Source organism: Pistacia vera, unplaced genomic scaffold, assembly GCF_008641045.1.
Source record: "Pistacia vera cultivar Batoury unplaced genomic scaffold, PisVer_v2 Contig674, whole genome shotgun sequence".
NCBI classification, from domain to species: domain Eukaryota; kingdom Viridiplantae; phylum Streptophyta; class Magnoliopsida; order Sapindales; family Anacardiaceae; genus Pistacia; species Pistacia vera.
The window spans coordinates 35787-53712 of NW_022196528.1; the positions used below are offsets into that span (position 1 = coordinate 35787).

Below are 17926 nucleotides of genomic sequence, written 5' to 3' on the forward strand. Positions count from 1 at the left end.
AATCTAACTTGTAACTTTTGTAGGTCTGGCAGAGAGTTTGTCTATCAGCTCAATCATGCTGTCATAAGAAGTCCCACCTTCTTTTACAGACCTCCTTGCTGCTCTGCCCAACTCCTCAGCCTTCGCCCATCACTTTCTTCCCACTTTCTCCAATTAATTCTCTCACTCCATTGCTTATTGTCTGCCGTCGTATCGATCATGTTGCCCATCCTGATGATCCTCTTATTTCAACCCTCAATCCTGCATTCAACTCATCTACAACGTGTTTTGCGTTCAGTGGTCGTTTGGCATTCAAGGGTAATGCAAGAACTCCCATTGATAGGCTCTACAAAACCTAGTTCCAACCACAATGGCTCAGGAAATCTCCAACTGCAGGGTGAGCTAATACCTGTCTCTGCTCCGCCCAATCCTTTACAATCAACCCGTTTCCTTTCACTTTCTCTTCCAGCCCATTTGGAAGGCGCCATGTTTTTGACTTGACCACCCACAAAAAATCATGACCAGACAGCTCCAACCCATAACCAATTTCATCAATGTCAGCATTACACAAGTGTGCTTGTGGACCAAATGATATATAGATTACTGATGCTGGTTTTGTAACACGGTCATCAGGCCAATCTAAGTAATCAATAAATGATAAGGATTTGGAACGGTTGCCATTGATCTCATCATATAGGAAGGCAGGTCCTACACAGTACACACCATGCTTTAGCTCTATTTTTGTAGAAGTGCTCAAAAAAAAAGTGACAGTCCTCCAATTCAGCAAAACTGTTCAGCATTACACCCCAACTTTCAACATCAGATTCCCAGAGTCAGCCAAGAATTGTGAGAAAGGACTATCATCATCTAAGAATCTGTAGTGTTCTGGCAAGTCTGATTGGGTCAATGTAAATTTTAGTTGTGCCTCTGGCAATTGAATTGGGTCACAATCAACGTCTAGGAGGCGGTGTAGCTTATGCCTTTGATAATGCTCCCATCCCATGGAAGACAACTCTAGGACTGTCAAATTCATAAGAGTCCAACCTAAGAAAAAGTCTGAGATTACCCAAATTGGGCGACAATGACTCCCATTCATTTCCTAAAGGACATTTTTGAATGATTGCTGGAGTTCCTTTGTCACGTTTAAAAAGGGAACTAGAAAATCCACTGAAGGGAGTTAGGCGGTGTTCTCACGACCTTCTGGGAGACCATTGATTGATGGAAATGGGATTCTGGCGAGATGGATTTGTGGGTAATCAGCTATGTGAGGGAGGATAGAGGGTGTATTTGATGGAGTGCTGAGATGGTAATTTTAACACCATGGTGTGTAAGAGCCTTTGAGATTTTTAATAACGGTCGAATATGACCTTGCAACATGAAGGGAAAGATAACAGTGTGGGGTTCTATTGCACAGCCATTGCAGCTCTTTCTTTTGGGATGCTCCCAGAGTTTAGTGTCATTTACTCTTTATTAAAAACTTAGGTTTTACCAATATAAGCATTATCTTGCTATTGTTAGGATTGATCATTTTAGTCATGCACTGCAAACTTCATCTGAAATTATCTATGTATTGTTATCCCTTTTGAGGACAACACCGGTATGCTGGCTCGCTTTCTGTCATTTTGAAGTAAACTGAATATGAATTGTTATCTGTGATTGCAACTGTTCTTGATTTTGCATATGGTCAAACTATCCTTTATCTTGGAGCCTTGGACTATACCAGTTGATGCTATTGATGAATATAAGAGCATCCCGGAATCTCCTGTTTACTTTTATCGTTCAGGTATAAGTACAAGCTGCCAAGAAACCCGGCAACATTCTGCAAGCATTGCAAAAATTGTTAATGGGTTCCATGCACCAAATGATTTGGTTGATAGTGCCTTGTTTTTATCGTATATTAAAGTGTTTGACATTTTTGTGTCTCTTGTTTGGGCTTCTGCCAAAAAGGGTTCAAGCTTTGTTCTGCAAGGCCCTCTTTGTAAATATCGCAGGATTACTAGGTAGATGGGTTGGATGAGCCGAAACTGAACAGTAATTTTAAATAGAGGTCATATTTAGCAAGTCAGCAATGGTCTTTTTTTTTTTTTTTTTAAGGAAAATAATTTTTCGTCCAATATAATTTTTAGTAACACTATAGTCCTTGTCAAGCGACAACCAATAAATTTAACGATATTTGATATATAAGCGTGATCTTGATAAAATTTATGGGACGTTTTGATTAAAGAATTATCTTTTTTGTTTTTGAAAAAAAGTTAAACCAATAAAACAAATGAAAGAGAATTTTATGAGAAAAGAAAAAACCACAATGGCTAAAGGGTTTTTTCATCCAATCCACACAGGTTAAATAGCAATTGATAACATTTAACGTGAAACTTGTAATAAACGAATTTTTCCTAACACTTAACGTGAAATTTATAATAAATAAAGATAAATTTTGGACTTTTATAAGTTTTTTCTTACTATACAAGTTTGACGTTCTATATTAAGTTAGGTTTTCGGTTACAAATTCTATTTTGCTTTTACATCAAAATTTCAACATTTTTATCAAGAAAATGCCTCTGTATGTGACTTATTGTGTTAACCATTCATTGTATGCAATCAGACAATGAAGATAAAGTCTTTTTACCATAAATTGGATTGACAGCAAAATGAAAGGTTTATATTAACTCATGTGATGAATTGACAAATAGACTAACGTTTGACATTAATTATGTGGGGTGTTTATAGTAAACTTTGGTGTGCTTGGCTTTTTTTAGTAAGCATCTGTTAGTTTCAAAAATACTCCTTAACCCCCGTGTGTTTGGCTTTTTTTGTAGTGAACATCCGCTGATCTTAGAAATGTGATCCTAACTCTTGTGAATTTGACAATTTTTGTACTAAGCACCCGTTTCTTTTGAAAATATCATCAATTCAACCTTCAAATATATCAACAACTCATTAATTTAACCTAAAAAAATATATTAGTTTCTCAACATTGTTGACAGATTTTGAATGTTAGATTGATTAATTTAGATAACTAGTAAAGACATCGTTTCTTTACAAACTTAAATATTGTAAAATGATCTAATGTTACATAAAAAAAATGAAGGTTACGATCGTATTTCTGAAACCAGAATGTGCTTACTACAAAAAAGACCAAACATACGGCTAAGGCCAAACATAGGGGGTCCTGCTAAAAAAAAGAAAATTAAATTAAGAGAAGAATTCTTCAAAAGGTCACAAGCTCAAGTCAACAAGTATTAATTAAAGATTGTTGCCCAAATCTAATGTTTTCATAAAGGGTCAAAAAATAAAATGTGGTGGCTAATTAATGCTTCAATAAAGTATATATTTAATGAAACTAAAAGTATTCCAAGTGTCTACTATATCAATGGTTTTAACAAGTAGAGATACTAAATTTAAACATTCCCAAATTAATAAAGTCATAATTCCTATTATACAAATTGAAATTTTAAGGGTCTGTTTGTTTTTCACTGGTTTTGAGGAATTTTTAATTAGACTAGTTTTAAGGTGTTTAAAAACTATTATTTGCCAGATTTTTTATGGACCAGTTTTGACAAGTTTAAAAACTCCTCAAAACCAGTATAATGCATTTTTGAGGTGTTTATAAAACACCCAAAATTAGGGTGTTTTGACTGGTTTAAAAATTTTATCCCAAAAAAACCTTTTTCCACTATTATTCATAAATAATAATCTCTTTGCTGGTTTAAAAATTTCTTCAAACCCCATTCAATCTTCAACTTTTAGATGACTGTTATAATGCTTTTGAATCTTTCATCTTAGGCTTTCTAATCCTTCATTAGAGATATGAAGGTTTTTCTTTCTTTCTTCTTCATTTTCCCCTTAAACTTTTTGTTCTTTTAATCTGGTAAACTCCTCTACATGCTGTATACAATTTAATTGCATTTTTTTATCGGTTGTTTTATAAAATTAGATGGTTTTTCCTCTATTTGATTCTTTCTATTTGCGTTTAGGTGATTGATTGAATCCTTATTAGTTTGTTAAATAAAGATTATTTTTTATGGCTTTGCTTCACTGATTGAAGAAAAGAACAAAAAACTATTTTTTAGAAATGATGTTGCGGCTGTTATATTGATAATTTGCGAAGTTCAATATTGTGGCAGCATATTTATTCTCTTAAAATGACAGATTTCGAATCATTGTGTGATGAATTAAATAATATACAATGAAAGAACTTACAAATAAATTAAACTCGGAAGGAACTTTGATACTAAGTATTGGTAATTGAAAAAAAAAAAACTCTCAAATATTGGTTGAAGTTGGGGTATTTTTATAGGTATATCTGTAAATTTATCATTTTGAAAACTGTCAGAACCGTTAGAAAATAAACTCCTAAGCATAGGTTGGGTGTTTTAAAAACCGCTACTAAAAACTCCTCAAAACTGCTACGAACCTATGATGGTTTACCCTCATAACCGTTACCATAAAACTCTTAAACAGACCCTAGGTAGTTTATATTAATATACTAATACGAATCATAGGTAGACTTGGATAACTGATTATAAACAAGACAATATTTAAAATATATATATTATACATACGTTGTCGTGGCATCCTCTCATTGACGGGTTATATATGCGTCGATTATACTAAAAACATTTTCCTATTTAACATATACATATAAACGCGTGTCGTGATTAATTGATGGCATGCGAATAAGCATAAATGTTGATTGACAAAGAATTTAATCATGCAATAAAAAAGGGCATTTTGGGGAATTCCAATTATGGAACAAAACAAATTCAGAACGAGACGACCCAGTTTCCCAGGTTAGCATAACTTTAAAAAATTCAAAAATAACTTGAGATATACACCATCGTCACCACCACGGCACCAACAACTCAATCCAACTAAAATACCCACCACCAAAAAGGAAGGACGATCATTCATTGCTATCATCAAAGGAGGATGTCCGAACGAGGCGAAGACGACAACGACAACAACAACAACATCAATTTACTTTCCCAAGAAAATAACACCCTCTTGTTTTGCCTCAAGATTCTCTTCAATTCCTTCGAAATTTTTCCGGTAAACAAACAGATCTTTCTTTCCATTTTTACCCTCACCACCCTCCCCCTCTCCTTCCTCCTCTTCTCCGCCTCCGTTTCCGCCCAACCCATCAAGGCCCATGTCTACAATCTCGAAGCGCTGGCCCAGTTAGCCCCCACGCGCTTCGAGGGGCGTCATCTCTGGAAGGAGTCACGCGCCGACGCTTTGTCTCTTCTACACCTCCGATTGTCTTATTTCCTCCCGTGCTATGTCCTCTCTCTCATTGCAGCTGTGTCCGCCGTCCACTCCGCGCATTCCTCTGTTCACGGCAAGCGCTTCAGCCTCCTCACAGCCGGTTCCCACATTAAGCTGACGTGGAAACGGCCGTTGGTCACGTCGATTTGCATCTACGCTGTGTTGGTGTTGTACTCGCAGGTGATCTTTTATCTAATCATCATGATGGGTACCACACCCCGGTCGGGTTTTTTAATATGGGTAATCGGGTCAGTTTTCGAGGTTTACTTAATGGCAATTTCGGGTGTCGGGTTGGTCGCATCGATATTGGAAGAAAGATTCGGGTTCGACGCTATCAGAGTCGGGTCGGATCTTATGAAGGGGAGGAGAGCATGCGGGTGGTTGTTGTCGGGTTGGTTTATTTTTGTTTCGGGTTTGATCGGGTGGGGATGGCAGAGGTTAATAATGGACGAGCAGAATTTGAGTAAGATGAAGTGGACGGTGTTGATGGGGAGTTGGGAGAAAATGGGGTTAATTTGTTTGTACGGGATTGAGATGCTGTGGAGTTTTACGGTAACCACGATTTTTTACTGCGAGTGTAGAAAACGACATTCAATTAGAACAGAAAATGGCATTGACATGCAGGAAGTTACAGTTTAATAATTGTAATTTTTTTTTTTTAATTTTTTACACACACACATATATATATTATACCATTTTGTGTTGAATATAGTAGAATCAGAATAACATTTCATATTATTATTATTTTTAAAAATTTTGAGATTTTAAGATGAAATTTTTATTTTTAATAATTTGGGTTAAAGTTTAAGTGGGGTTTTTTTAACAATGGGTGTGTTGAATTCCACTATATATGAAAGTTGGATGGTGACATATTAGGTATTTTTAATTAATGAGATTCTTTTTTTTTTATATATATATTTTATTGCCCCTCATTATTATAAGGTTTCATTACCATAACAAGGTTGGTGATAGCGAGGAAAGGTCAGTTGAAAGAATCAAAGCATTAGATGCCTTTATCACATTATATATTTTAAATTTGATCTATTTAAGTTGCTAATAATAGTGACTACTAAGAGAATTTATTCGACTGTTAACTTCAGGATTTCGATAGATTAGTCGAGGTATGCGCAAACTGACTTGGACACCTTAGTCATCAAAAGAAAAAAAATCACTAATATTTATCTGTTTGAATTATATCTAAATTCTTTAAAATGTTTATGGTTCAAGAATTGATCCCAACTTTGAAAATGGTGGAATATTAACCCTAATGGGGGAATATTTTATTTTTTTATTAAAAAAAAAAAGAATAAAAATGAGAACATTTTAAAGAAGTGGTATATTAATAATTTTAATATTCCCTTCGAAGAGATAAAAAGCTAGTAACTAGTAAGTGGGAAATGAGCCCATTTTAGTCTTTTACTTTCTTGGAAAATGGTAGAGAAAAGCAAGTGTGTTCATCAATCACTAACTTTAATTAAATATAAAATAATTATTGGATTTAATTTCAAAAGTGGGTTAGAAACTCAGAACCAGGTTGAGTTTAACATAATTAAATTGGGTTGAAAATTTAAATTTATCATACTGTAATAAATCATAATTAAATTGGAGCATATAATTAAAAAAAAAAGTTGCGTGCCTTTTGAACTTGTTTAAAATGTGTTTTTAGTGTTTTTTATAAAATAATAAATAAATAAATAAAAGTTTCTAAAAGTACATAATATTTTATAAAGTATGTGGGTAGTATATATGATCTGAATAAGAGCACATTTTAAACAAGTTCAAAAATGAGATCACATTTTAAGTGTTTTCTGAAACAAAAATGAGCAATTTTATTCGAACACTTAAATATAAAATCAATTTTTTATTATCTAAAAGGCTTTTTAAAAGTTTAAAGCACTCACGTTTTGACTTGATCCGTCTTGACAATTTAAAAAAAAAAAATATTGCCAAAAATCCAATAATATTATTGATTGTTTGACCCTATCAAAGTCTGACATCAATTAAATTGTAATTAGATCTGGATCTTTAGCAGTTGATAAAAATATTATTTAAATAATGACACTGACAGCGAGACCGAGACCGAGACCAAGACCAAGACCAAGACCAAACATATTTAATTATTTCGTATACATTTTATAAACAAGTTTTTATAATTGTACTTTTAACATGAGAGCTATATTAACCGTAACTTGTATTTGTCAATAATCTATATACTCTATAATCCTTAAGGACTTGCTATTTGGACACCACATATAACTTTATAATTACGGCAAGTGTCAGCATGTTATTGGTTTAGACTATAATTAATGCATGTTATTGGTCTAGGCTATTTGATATAACTACATGCATTCAATGTTTTGTAGAAACACTTTCCATTCACATTAAATGTTTTGATGGTTATACATTTGTTTAATGTTTAATGGGATAAATATAAACACTTCACATTCATATTTATTGTTTTTAATGAATTTAGATGCATGAATAGATATGAATATAAACGGATTGATAAAGTGTATTATTGATTTTCGTGAATGTGAAAAAATACATTGTATTAGTTATAATATATATATATATATATATATATTTTGTTACATAATTTATCTGCCAAAAAGAGGTACTCAATTTTTAATTCTTATTTGTAATTGTTTTCTTTTGATTTTTCCAATTTATTGTTAAACTTTTTATTTTGATTTCATGTAGTTATAAACTTTTGGTTGGAACATAAAATTAGTTGTTGTAGTTGGAAATTAGGTGCTATTGAAGGTAATATATTCATTTGACTACGCTTATTTAATTGCTTGGAATTTATTCGCTATTGTATTGTTATATTCCTGTTCAATTGCTTATCATGTTTGGTATATAGTTTTGTTTTCTTTTGTTTTTTTGTTTTTTTTTAAAGGGTATGTAAGTTATTGTATGTTTTTGACTATTTCATTGTTTTAGTCCAAATGGTGAATTGTACATCCCCTTACAAAATTGTTAGATCAATTTGCCAAATCGGTAATTTTGTTATTCAATTATAACAAGTTATAAGGAGACATAGGCGGACCATTATGAACAATTTATTTGTCAACTGTTGTACTGAAAAAATTTATGTGGTGAACAATTATGATCAATGGTTTTGTTGCTATTTGCTGATGCTTGTGCCGAAACATTTTTATCATAATGTTGTTGACGATTGTATTCTATAACTGTAGTCACTTGCCAAACCATTCTGTTTAATTATAAGAGTCGAGATGCAAAGCTATTTAGATTATACAATACAATTACAATAGACCATTTGTCGAACATTATCCATTAACAATTGTAATAATGTAATGTCCTTTTTAGTTAATACTATATGAAAAGTTTATTTCATGCTATTTATCATAATTGCTACAAGGAACTTGCCGAACAAAGTACGGTCAATAAACATATCAAAGGAAGATTGTACTATAGAATTACAAGAGACCAGATGCTGAACCATTATTCATTTTACTATAGAATTGTAACAGTTAGTAATAAATTGGTCATAATTTGCTCAATAAAAATCTAATAGACGAGTGGTTTGAATCTTAGTAAACTAGACAGACAAGGCTTGATTGATATATTATATGCTAAATTTCGATAATCGTAGACCCACTGTCGAACCATTCATTTTATCATCACACACATTTCGGTTTCCCCTATTTCTCGGTTTCCACTGAACAGTTAGTAGTAAATTGACCATAACTTGCTCAATAAAAATCTAATTGACGAGCAGTTTAAATATTTGAAAACTAGACAGGCAGTGCTTTAATTTGATATATTATACGTTAAATTTGGATAACTGTAGACCCACTGCTGAACCATTCATTTTATCATCACACACATTTTGATTTCCCCTGTTTCTCAGTTTCTACTAAACAGTCAATAGTAATTTTGCTATAACTTGCTCAATAAAAATCTAATTGACGAACGATTTGAATATTTGGAAACTAAACAGACAAGACTTTAATTTGATATATTATACGCTAAATTTGCATAATTGTAGACCCACTGCCGAACCATTAATTTTATCATCACTCACATTTTAGTTTCTCCCATTTCTCAGTTTTCACTGAATAGACAGTAGTAAATTGACCAACTTTCTCAATAAAACTCCAATTGATGAGCGATTTGAATATTTGGAAACTAGACAGACAAGACTTTAATTTGATATATTATATGCTAAATTTGAATAACTATAGACCCACATCCGAATCATTCATTTTATCATCACACACACTTCGGTTTCCTCAATTTTTCGGTTTCCACTGAACAATCAGTAGTAAATTGACCATAACTTGCTCAATAAAAATCCAATTGATGAGTGGTTTGAATCTTTGAAAACTAGACAGACAGGGTTCTAATTTGATATATTATATGTTGAATTTGGATAATTGTAAACCCATTGCCGAACCATTCATTTTATTATCACACATATTTCGGTTTCTCCTGTTTCTCAGTTTCCACTGAACAATTAGTAGTAAATTTGCTATAACTTGCTCAATAAAAATCAAATTCATGAACTATTTGAATATTTGGAAACTAAACAAATAGGACTTTAATTTGATATATTATACGCTGAATTTGGACAATTGTATACCTACTGTCGAACCATTAATTTTATCATCACTCACATTTTGGTTTCTCTCGTTTCTCAATTTCTACTGAGCAGTCGGTAGTAAATTGACCAACTATCTCAATAAAACTCCAATCGATAAACAATTTGAAACTAGACAGATAGGGCTTTAATTTAATATATTATACGCTAAATTTGGATAACTGTAGACCTACATCTGAACCATTCATTTTATCATCACGCACATTTTGGTTTCCCCCATTTCTCGATTTTCACTGAACAGTCAGTAGTAAATTGAACATAACTTGCTCAATAAAAATCTAATTGATGAGCGGTTTGAATCTTTGGAAACTAGACAGATGTGATTTTAATTTGATATATTATACACTAAATTTGGATAACTATAGACCCATTTCTGAACCATTCATTTTATCATCACACACATTTCGATTTTCCCTGTTTCTCAGTTTCCACATAACAGTTAGTAGTAAATTGGCCATAATTTGCTCAATAAAAATCAAATTGACGAACGTTTGAATCTTTGGAAATTAGACAAGCAGGGCTTGATTTGACATATTATACACTGAATTTGGATAATTGTAGACCCATTATCTAACCATTCATTTGATCATCACACACATTTCGGTTTCCCTAGTTTCTTGATTTCCACTAAACAGTTAGCAGTAAATCTATTATAACTTGCTCAATAAAAATTCAATTAAAGAGCAGTTTGAATATTTGGAAACTAGACAGACAGGGCTTTAATTTGATATAGTATACAATGGATTTGGATAATTGTAGAGCCCCTGCCGAACCATTTATTTTATCATCACACATATTTTAGTTTCCCCTGTTCCTCAGTTCCCACTGAATAATCAGTAGTAAATGAGCCTTAACTTACTCAATAAAAATCTAATTGATGAGAAGTTTAAATATTTGAAAACTAGACAGACAAAGCTTTAATTTCATATATTATACGCTAAATTTGTATAATTATAGACCTGCTATCGAATCATTTATTTTATCATCACACACATTTTGGTTTCCTTTGTTTCTCAGTTTCCACTAAATAGTCAGTAATAAATGGGCCATAATTTGTTCAATAAAAATCCAATTGATGATTGGTTTGAATCTTTGGAAACTAGACATATAGAGCTTTAATTTGATATAGTATACAATGAATTTGGATAACTGTAGGCCCATTTAATTATGGTCAAACCACACTTAAAAGAAATGACAAGTTATTTAAAACAATGTATGAAATGACATTATTTTAAAACGTTATACATTTTGATGCTAAAAAAATGACACCACACAATAAAATCATAATGTAAAACTATATGTGTTGATACATAAATCTACACCAACCAGAGTGATCCAATCGACCTTGGCGGGATCGGAATTGATGTGTGTGATTACGGGTAATCAGCAATGAAAAATAATGAATGCAATAATGTAAATAACAAAGAGATTTTTAAAGTGGTTTGGCAAGTTAGAACTTGAGCCTACGTCCACTGTTATCTTATTACTTTTGAGAGCTTACAAAGAACAGTATAATTCCTAGGAAAACTTGCTTAGAACAATTGCCCCGCCCCCTTGAAAACAAATTATGATGGGTTTATATAGCACTCATTTACATGATAGAGTTGAGATAAGATTCGAATACGTAGAATTAGGAAGTTGCATAATCTTCGGCTACCTTAACTGGAGTCTAAGTCAATTTAAATATCTTCCTTCCAAATTGAGCCAATCTAATATCTTCTTTCCTAATAGGGAATTATCTTCTTCGAATTGACCTCACAACAGTAGCCCCCTATTTTTTGGAGTGCGTAATCGCATTTCAAAGACTCATGTCTTTGATCTGGATGGCTATCGCACTACAGGTTGCAACCTCGAACTGAAGAACTTGAGTTATACTTGGCTCGATCTGAGAGATCTTGAACATGTGATCTCAAGCGAATGAGCGAGCTTATGAGCTTAATCAGGGAGCATAAAGAGCTCGATCTAAGAGTGCGAGGAGTTCAATTAGAAAACGTGAAGAGCTTGATTTGAGAGCATAGCTCGATCAGAAAGCATGGAGAGCTTGATCTGATTTGAGAGCATTGCTCAATCAGAAAGCATAGAGACATTGATCCGAGAGCGTTGTTCGAGCAGAAAGCATGGAGAGCCTGATCTGAGAGCGTAGCTCTATCAGAAAGCATATAGAGCTTGATGTGAGAGCGTAGCTCGATCAAAAAGCATAGAGAGCTTGATTTGAGAGCATAACTCGATCAGAAAGCATGGAGAGCTTGATCTGAAAGCGTAGCTCGATCTGAAAGCATGGAGAGCTTGATCTGAGAGCATAGCTCAATCAGAAAGCATGGAAAGCTTGATCTGATATGAGAGCATTGCTTGATTAGAAAGCATGAAGACCTTGATCTAGGAGCATTGCTAGATCAGAAAGCATTAAGAGCTTGATCTGAGAGCGTTGCTTGATCAGAAAGCATGGAGAGTTTGATATGAGAGTGTAGCTCGATCAGAAAACATGGAGAGCTTGATCTGAGAGTGTAGCTCGATCAGAAAGCATGGAGAGCTTGATCTGAGAGCGTAGCTTGATCAGAAAGCATGGATAACTTGATCTGAGAGCGTAGCTCGATAAAAAAGCACAAAGAGCTTGATTTGAGAGCATAGCTCAATCAGAAAGCATGGAGAGCTTTATTTGAGAGCTTAGCTCAATCAAAAAGCATGGAGAGCTTGAGAGCTCGATAGCTTGGGAGCTCGGGAGCTTGAGAGCTCAATAGCTTGGGAGCTCAAGAGCTTTAGAGCTCGACAGCTTGGGAGCTTAAGAGCTTGAGAGCTAAAGAGCTAGTTTGAGAGCTCGATAGCTTGGGAGCTAGAGAGCTAGCTTGAGAGTTCGATAGCTTGGGAGCTTGAGAGCTAAAGAGCTATAAAGCTAGCGAGCTCTTTCTACTCTAAGAGATCCGAGCACGCGATCTAAGTGATCTGGCCACACGTTCTGAAGCTGAAGATCAAAGTGATCTAAGCGCACAATCTGAGCGATCTGGCCACTCGATCTGAGAGCTCTGATTCAGAATAGACTTCAGTATTTAAATGATAACTTGAGCTGTAGACCTTAGATTTGGATGATTCTTAGACTTTCGGAAAGATAATTCAAAGGGCTACAATTCTTGTGTTTACCACTTAGCCAGATTCAAACTTTATCTAGCTCATATTTTTACATTTGATAACGTGATTCTAGGAAAAGAAGCTGGGATTTGCTGAAGAAGTTGAGACTTGCTGGAAATCCATGGAGAGTTGGTGTAAATCAAACCCTCCTTCTAGCGCCAAAACGTTGATATAAAAATCTGCACTAACCAGAGTGATCCGATCGACCTTGCCAGGATCGAAACCGATATGTGCGTGGTTACAGGTAATCAAAATGGGTGCTATATAAACCCATCATAACTTGTTTTCAGGGGGGTGGGCCAATTGTTCTAACCCAATTTTCCTAGGAATTATATTGTTCTTCTCAAAAGCAATAAGATAACAGTGGACATAGGCTCAAGTTCTAACTTGCCGAACCACTTTAAAAATCTCTTTGTTATTTACATTATTGCATTCATTATTTTTCATCGTTGATTACCCGTAATCATGCACATATTGGTTCCGATCCTGCCAAGGTTGATCGGATCACTTTGGTTGGTGCAAATTTATGTATCAACAATATGTAATTAAAATCTTTAATTTGATATACCTATACAATGTATGTACCTCAATAGTAGATATCAACTAATTGAAACATCCAATTATTCAAACAAACGTGGTGTCAAAACCAATATTATAAGCAACCAGCGTAACGCACGAGACTTTCAACTAGTGTATAATATTTTGGAGATTTTTATTAATTAAATTAATTATTTAAATTTTGTTTATTCGTGTGTGACTACATAATAATCTAGATAGTATTCTGGAAAATTTTGGTCTCTACCCCATCTCTGGAAACATGGCGTAGTCCTTCGTTACATACAAGCTTGTACACATACTTTTACAGCTACCCAACACAATTCCCTCGATTGTCCTACAGTTCTTCCACATAATCATAATACAAAGTCATATCCAGTCAAACATGAATACCAAGCCATTAATAGAACACGAGACCCAATCTTGAGTGAAATAAATACTAGGTCTTCGATTTATAATGGCAATTTCATAATTGTTGTTATGAAAACTTGTAACAACCAGAGATATATACCCAGTCGATCACGGCGAGATTGGGTAGGATGTACACGTGATTATAAGTAACCAACTAGGAATAGATTGAAAAATCCATAATGCAAGAACCCAAGAGGTTTTTAAAGTGATTCGACGAATTCAAATCAAACCTATGTCCACTGTTATCTTATTGTTAGTATTTGTTTTACAATCAAACTGGTTACAAAGGAGAATATGATGAACCAATATGAACTCTCTTCTCTCAATGAGATATGTGTGTAGAAGAAAAAAAAAAGGTCTCGGCATGGATGAGAGAAAAGAGAGAGAGTCCCAAAAGAGAGAGAGTCCCCTCCTTCAGATAAAAAATGAGTTTATATAAGTTGTGAGTGTAACAAACTTGTAAGTGAAGTCTAACTTGTTGCGGACCTTTAACTTGTGTTTAACTTAAAAACAACATTTAACTTTTAAATGAAATTAGCTCAAGATAGGCTAACACCTGACATAGGACCGTTGAGCAATAGCAAATCCTTGGAGCACGTGGTATAAATCCATGCTCATTGGATTTACCACACAACAATAATTATTTAGGTTGCATGTGTATATTGTGATGACACATAGTTTTTTCCAATACCTTAATAAGTTAATATGAAGTTTAAATATTTCAAATCTAAATATAAATTTTATAGCTAAAAGATTGAATGAATGAGATTTGTGTTTGATAGTTAAAATTGGTCACGTAAAATAAATTGTTGATTTTTTAACAATCATATAAAACTTATCGCTATTTGGATATTATAACTTTAAATTACTATACAAATACAATAATATATTCCTATTCTTATATTACAAATTATTATGAATAGGAAGATTACACAATTTTTTTTTTAATAATTTTTAAGTTATGGCTTAATATTATGAAAATGAAAAATGTCACTATACATCAAAGACCAAACAAGGATTCACAGTCACAAGACCAAAACTAAAAAAAATATTTCTCAGCAGACAATAAAAAGAAAAGAAAAACAAAATTAACAACATTAATCTCTCGTTCATATGTCATACCCTATAAGTATTATGGACAAATATTATAACAAAAATTAGGAAAATTCTGACAACAAATATTATGAACACTTTTTTTTATTAAGAAATTTAATTATTTTATCCACTATTCATAGTATTATTAGAACGATTTTTGAAAAAGATAAAAGAAGTATTAATTTAAATTATTAATTAAAAAGATTATTGTTTCCTCACATATCTTATATCTTGAAGCTCTTGAAGAGTATCCATGGACCCAGCATACTTAATGAAATATCTTATATCCTTATAATTGTCTTAAAAAATCTTATTAGATGGCTTTTAATTTGTACAAACAAAGAGAAGGTATGGCCTAGAGTATTAGAATTTCTTACATTGGTACAAATTAACCAACCCTATATATTAATGAAAACAGTTTATAAGTTAAAGTAGAGGTGTGCATGGGTAGGTTTGGTTCAGGTTTTGGCAACCCNAGTAAGGCTGCAAACAGACCTGATTTTATTAAAGCCATGGCAAATGTCAAGGATGTAGATGAGGGTGCATACAAATGGTTGCTTGAAAATGAACCAAACCAATGGTCCAAACATGCGTTTGACACAACAACAAAGTCAGATCACATAACAAACAATATGAGTGAGTGCTTCAACTCATGGCTTGGTGAAGACAGGGAACTTCCTATACTCAGTCTACTGGAACTTTACCGACGTAGGGTAATGAAGCGGTTACAATGTAGATTGAAAGTGGTTACAATGTAGATTGAAAGCTGGTACAAAGTGGATTACACCTCTTCCACCAGTAGTTCACAGAAAGATAAACAAGATGATTGAGGCAGCTAGAAATGTCAAAGTCCGATACCCTGGTTCTGATGAGTTTGAAGTAGATGATGAGAATGTAAATCCAAGTAAAACTCATGTTCTGGTTTTGGGTAAGCAACTGTGTGATTGTGGGATGTGGCAACTATCGGGAATTCCTTGTGTTCATGATATTGCCTGTTTATTACACAAAAACATTTCCAACTATGACCATTATGTTGATCCGAAGCTTAGAATTCCGATGTACCTACAAACTTATGCATACATGGTCCACCCTGTTCCCGACAAGACTAGTTGGCCAGAGGTAAGTGATGAATATATTTGGCCACCATACAGGCAGCCCAAGGTTGGCAGACCTTCGAAATCAAGAAGGAGAGATCTAAATGAAGAGCCAAAATCTAAAAAGGTCTCCACACTTAGGTGTAGTGTCTGCAGTGTCTTGGGGCATAACAAAAGGTCCTGCAAAAAATATCCAGCAAATGCAGATAAAAGGAAGAAGCAGAAGGTAATAGAAAAAATGTCAATTTCATCATATTTTCTCTTATAAAACTGATTTCTATTTTTTTATTTGCAGCGAACCTTTGTGTCCAAAATGACTGAACCCTCTTCAAGAGCTCGATTTGCAACAAACTTGTCCCAAGCTTCAAGTTCAAGGGGTACTGACAACTATTTTAAACCATATAATATTTATGTCTATTACTTTTTACCTTTGCTAAAGTTATTCTTACTTCTCTTAATAGGTCAACCAAGTCAATAATGCAATGGGGAAGTTCTTTTGTTTGCTGTAGCAGTANCGTCGTCTAACGACGAGAACAACAATAAAGAGATGAACGACGGCTGCAGCTTACGGAATTAAAGGTACATGTGGTGTTGGTGTCTTCTGACGGCGAGAACAATGACTGATTTAGGAATTTCTGATTTAGCTAAATGGAGATTACAAGAACGATGGGGTTGTCAAGTGTTTGGGTTAAATCAATTTTGAATTTCTGATTCAGGAATCGTGTTTTACCAATTTTAATATTGGGGTCTGATTTGTTAGTTTTATAAATGTCTATAGTTAGAAAAAAAAAATTTAGATCCCCTATAGTTTCTAAAAGCATCTAAAAGCACCTTAGTTATGCGAGTCAACTTTGGCTTGCGAGCCTATCGAGCCAAGGTGAATACTAATCGAACTTGAATTGATTATTTCAATGAGCCCAGTCAAGCTTCAAACGAGTTTTAATCGAGCCGGCTCGCAAGTTGCTCGGCTCGGTTGACAGCCTTAGTTGGATTTGTTCTGGTAAATTATATCTGCCTGGTTAAGGTGTTTATTCATGGCGTACACAATTTTGTACTTCCAGTGCAAGAAAACCATGGAGAAGAAGTGGAATTGTAGTAGGGTTTAGGCTATAGTAAAGTGCCAACAGTTCCTTTTATTAATGAGAGTTTAGTATGATTAAAATAAGTTCTTGTTTGTGGAATTTGGTCCTGAATTTATGTATTTTAACAATGAGTCTTTTTGAATTTTCTCATGTTATGAAGTTACAAATGGGAAGTATGTAACCACCACTGGGTGGTTTGATGGTAAAAGAGCAAAGAATGATTTAACATGGTCTCCTAAGTTAAAAGAGCAAGAGGAGGGTCTAGTATGGTCTCTCAAGTTTGAGTCCTCACGACCCTTAGTAGGAGTGGAGCTCTTACCCGACCAATAGTTCCAAGATCTCGGAAGAATAGTTGAGGTGTGTGCAAGCTGGTCCAAGGAAAAAAAAAAAAAAAGTTTATTAGAATACCTTTAAAATTCAGGGTAAAAGCAATTGCCTTTTTTTTTTTTTTAAACTCAAAATGATGTTTAATTTGAGGTCTATAATAAAAGAACAAGAGGAGGATCTAACATAGTTTCCCGAATTCGAGTCCCCACGACTCTTAATAGGGGTGGCCACTAGAGCTTTGACCCAGTCGGTAGTTCTAAGGTGCCAGAGGATTAGTTAAGGTGCACACAAGCTAGTCCATGGAAAAAAAGGGAAGTCTATTAGAATACCCTTAAAATTCAGGGTAAAAGCAAGTGGCTTTATTTTTTTTT

At 33.9% G+C, this 17926-nt stretch overlaps 1 protein-coding gene across 1 annotated transcript; it reads right to left on the reverse strand.

The window, feature by feature from the left end:
• Positions 1 to 334: 334 nt before the first annotated feature.
• On the reverse strand, positions 335 to 5130 carry LOC116113192 (UDP-glucose flavonoid 3-O-glucosyltransferase 7-like). Its single transcript, XM_031399345.1, has 2 exons — positions 4980 to 5130; positions 335 to 687 (listed from the first exon to the last, which is right to left on the reverse strand). The coding sequence occupies exons 1-2, from the start codon at positions 5128 to 5130 to the stop codon at positions 335 to 337; spliced, it is 504 nt and encodes a 167-aa protein (XP_031255205.1).
• Between the last annotated feature and the right edge of the window lie 12796 nt (positions 5131 to 17926).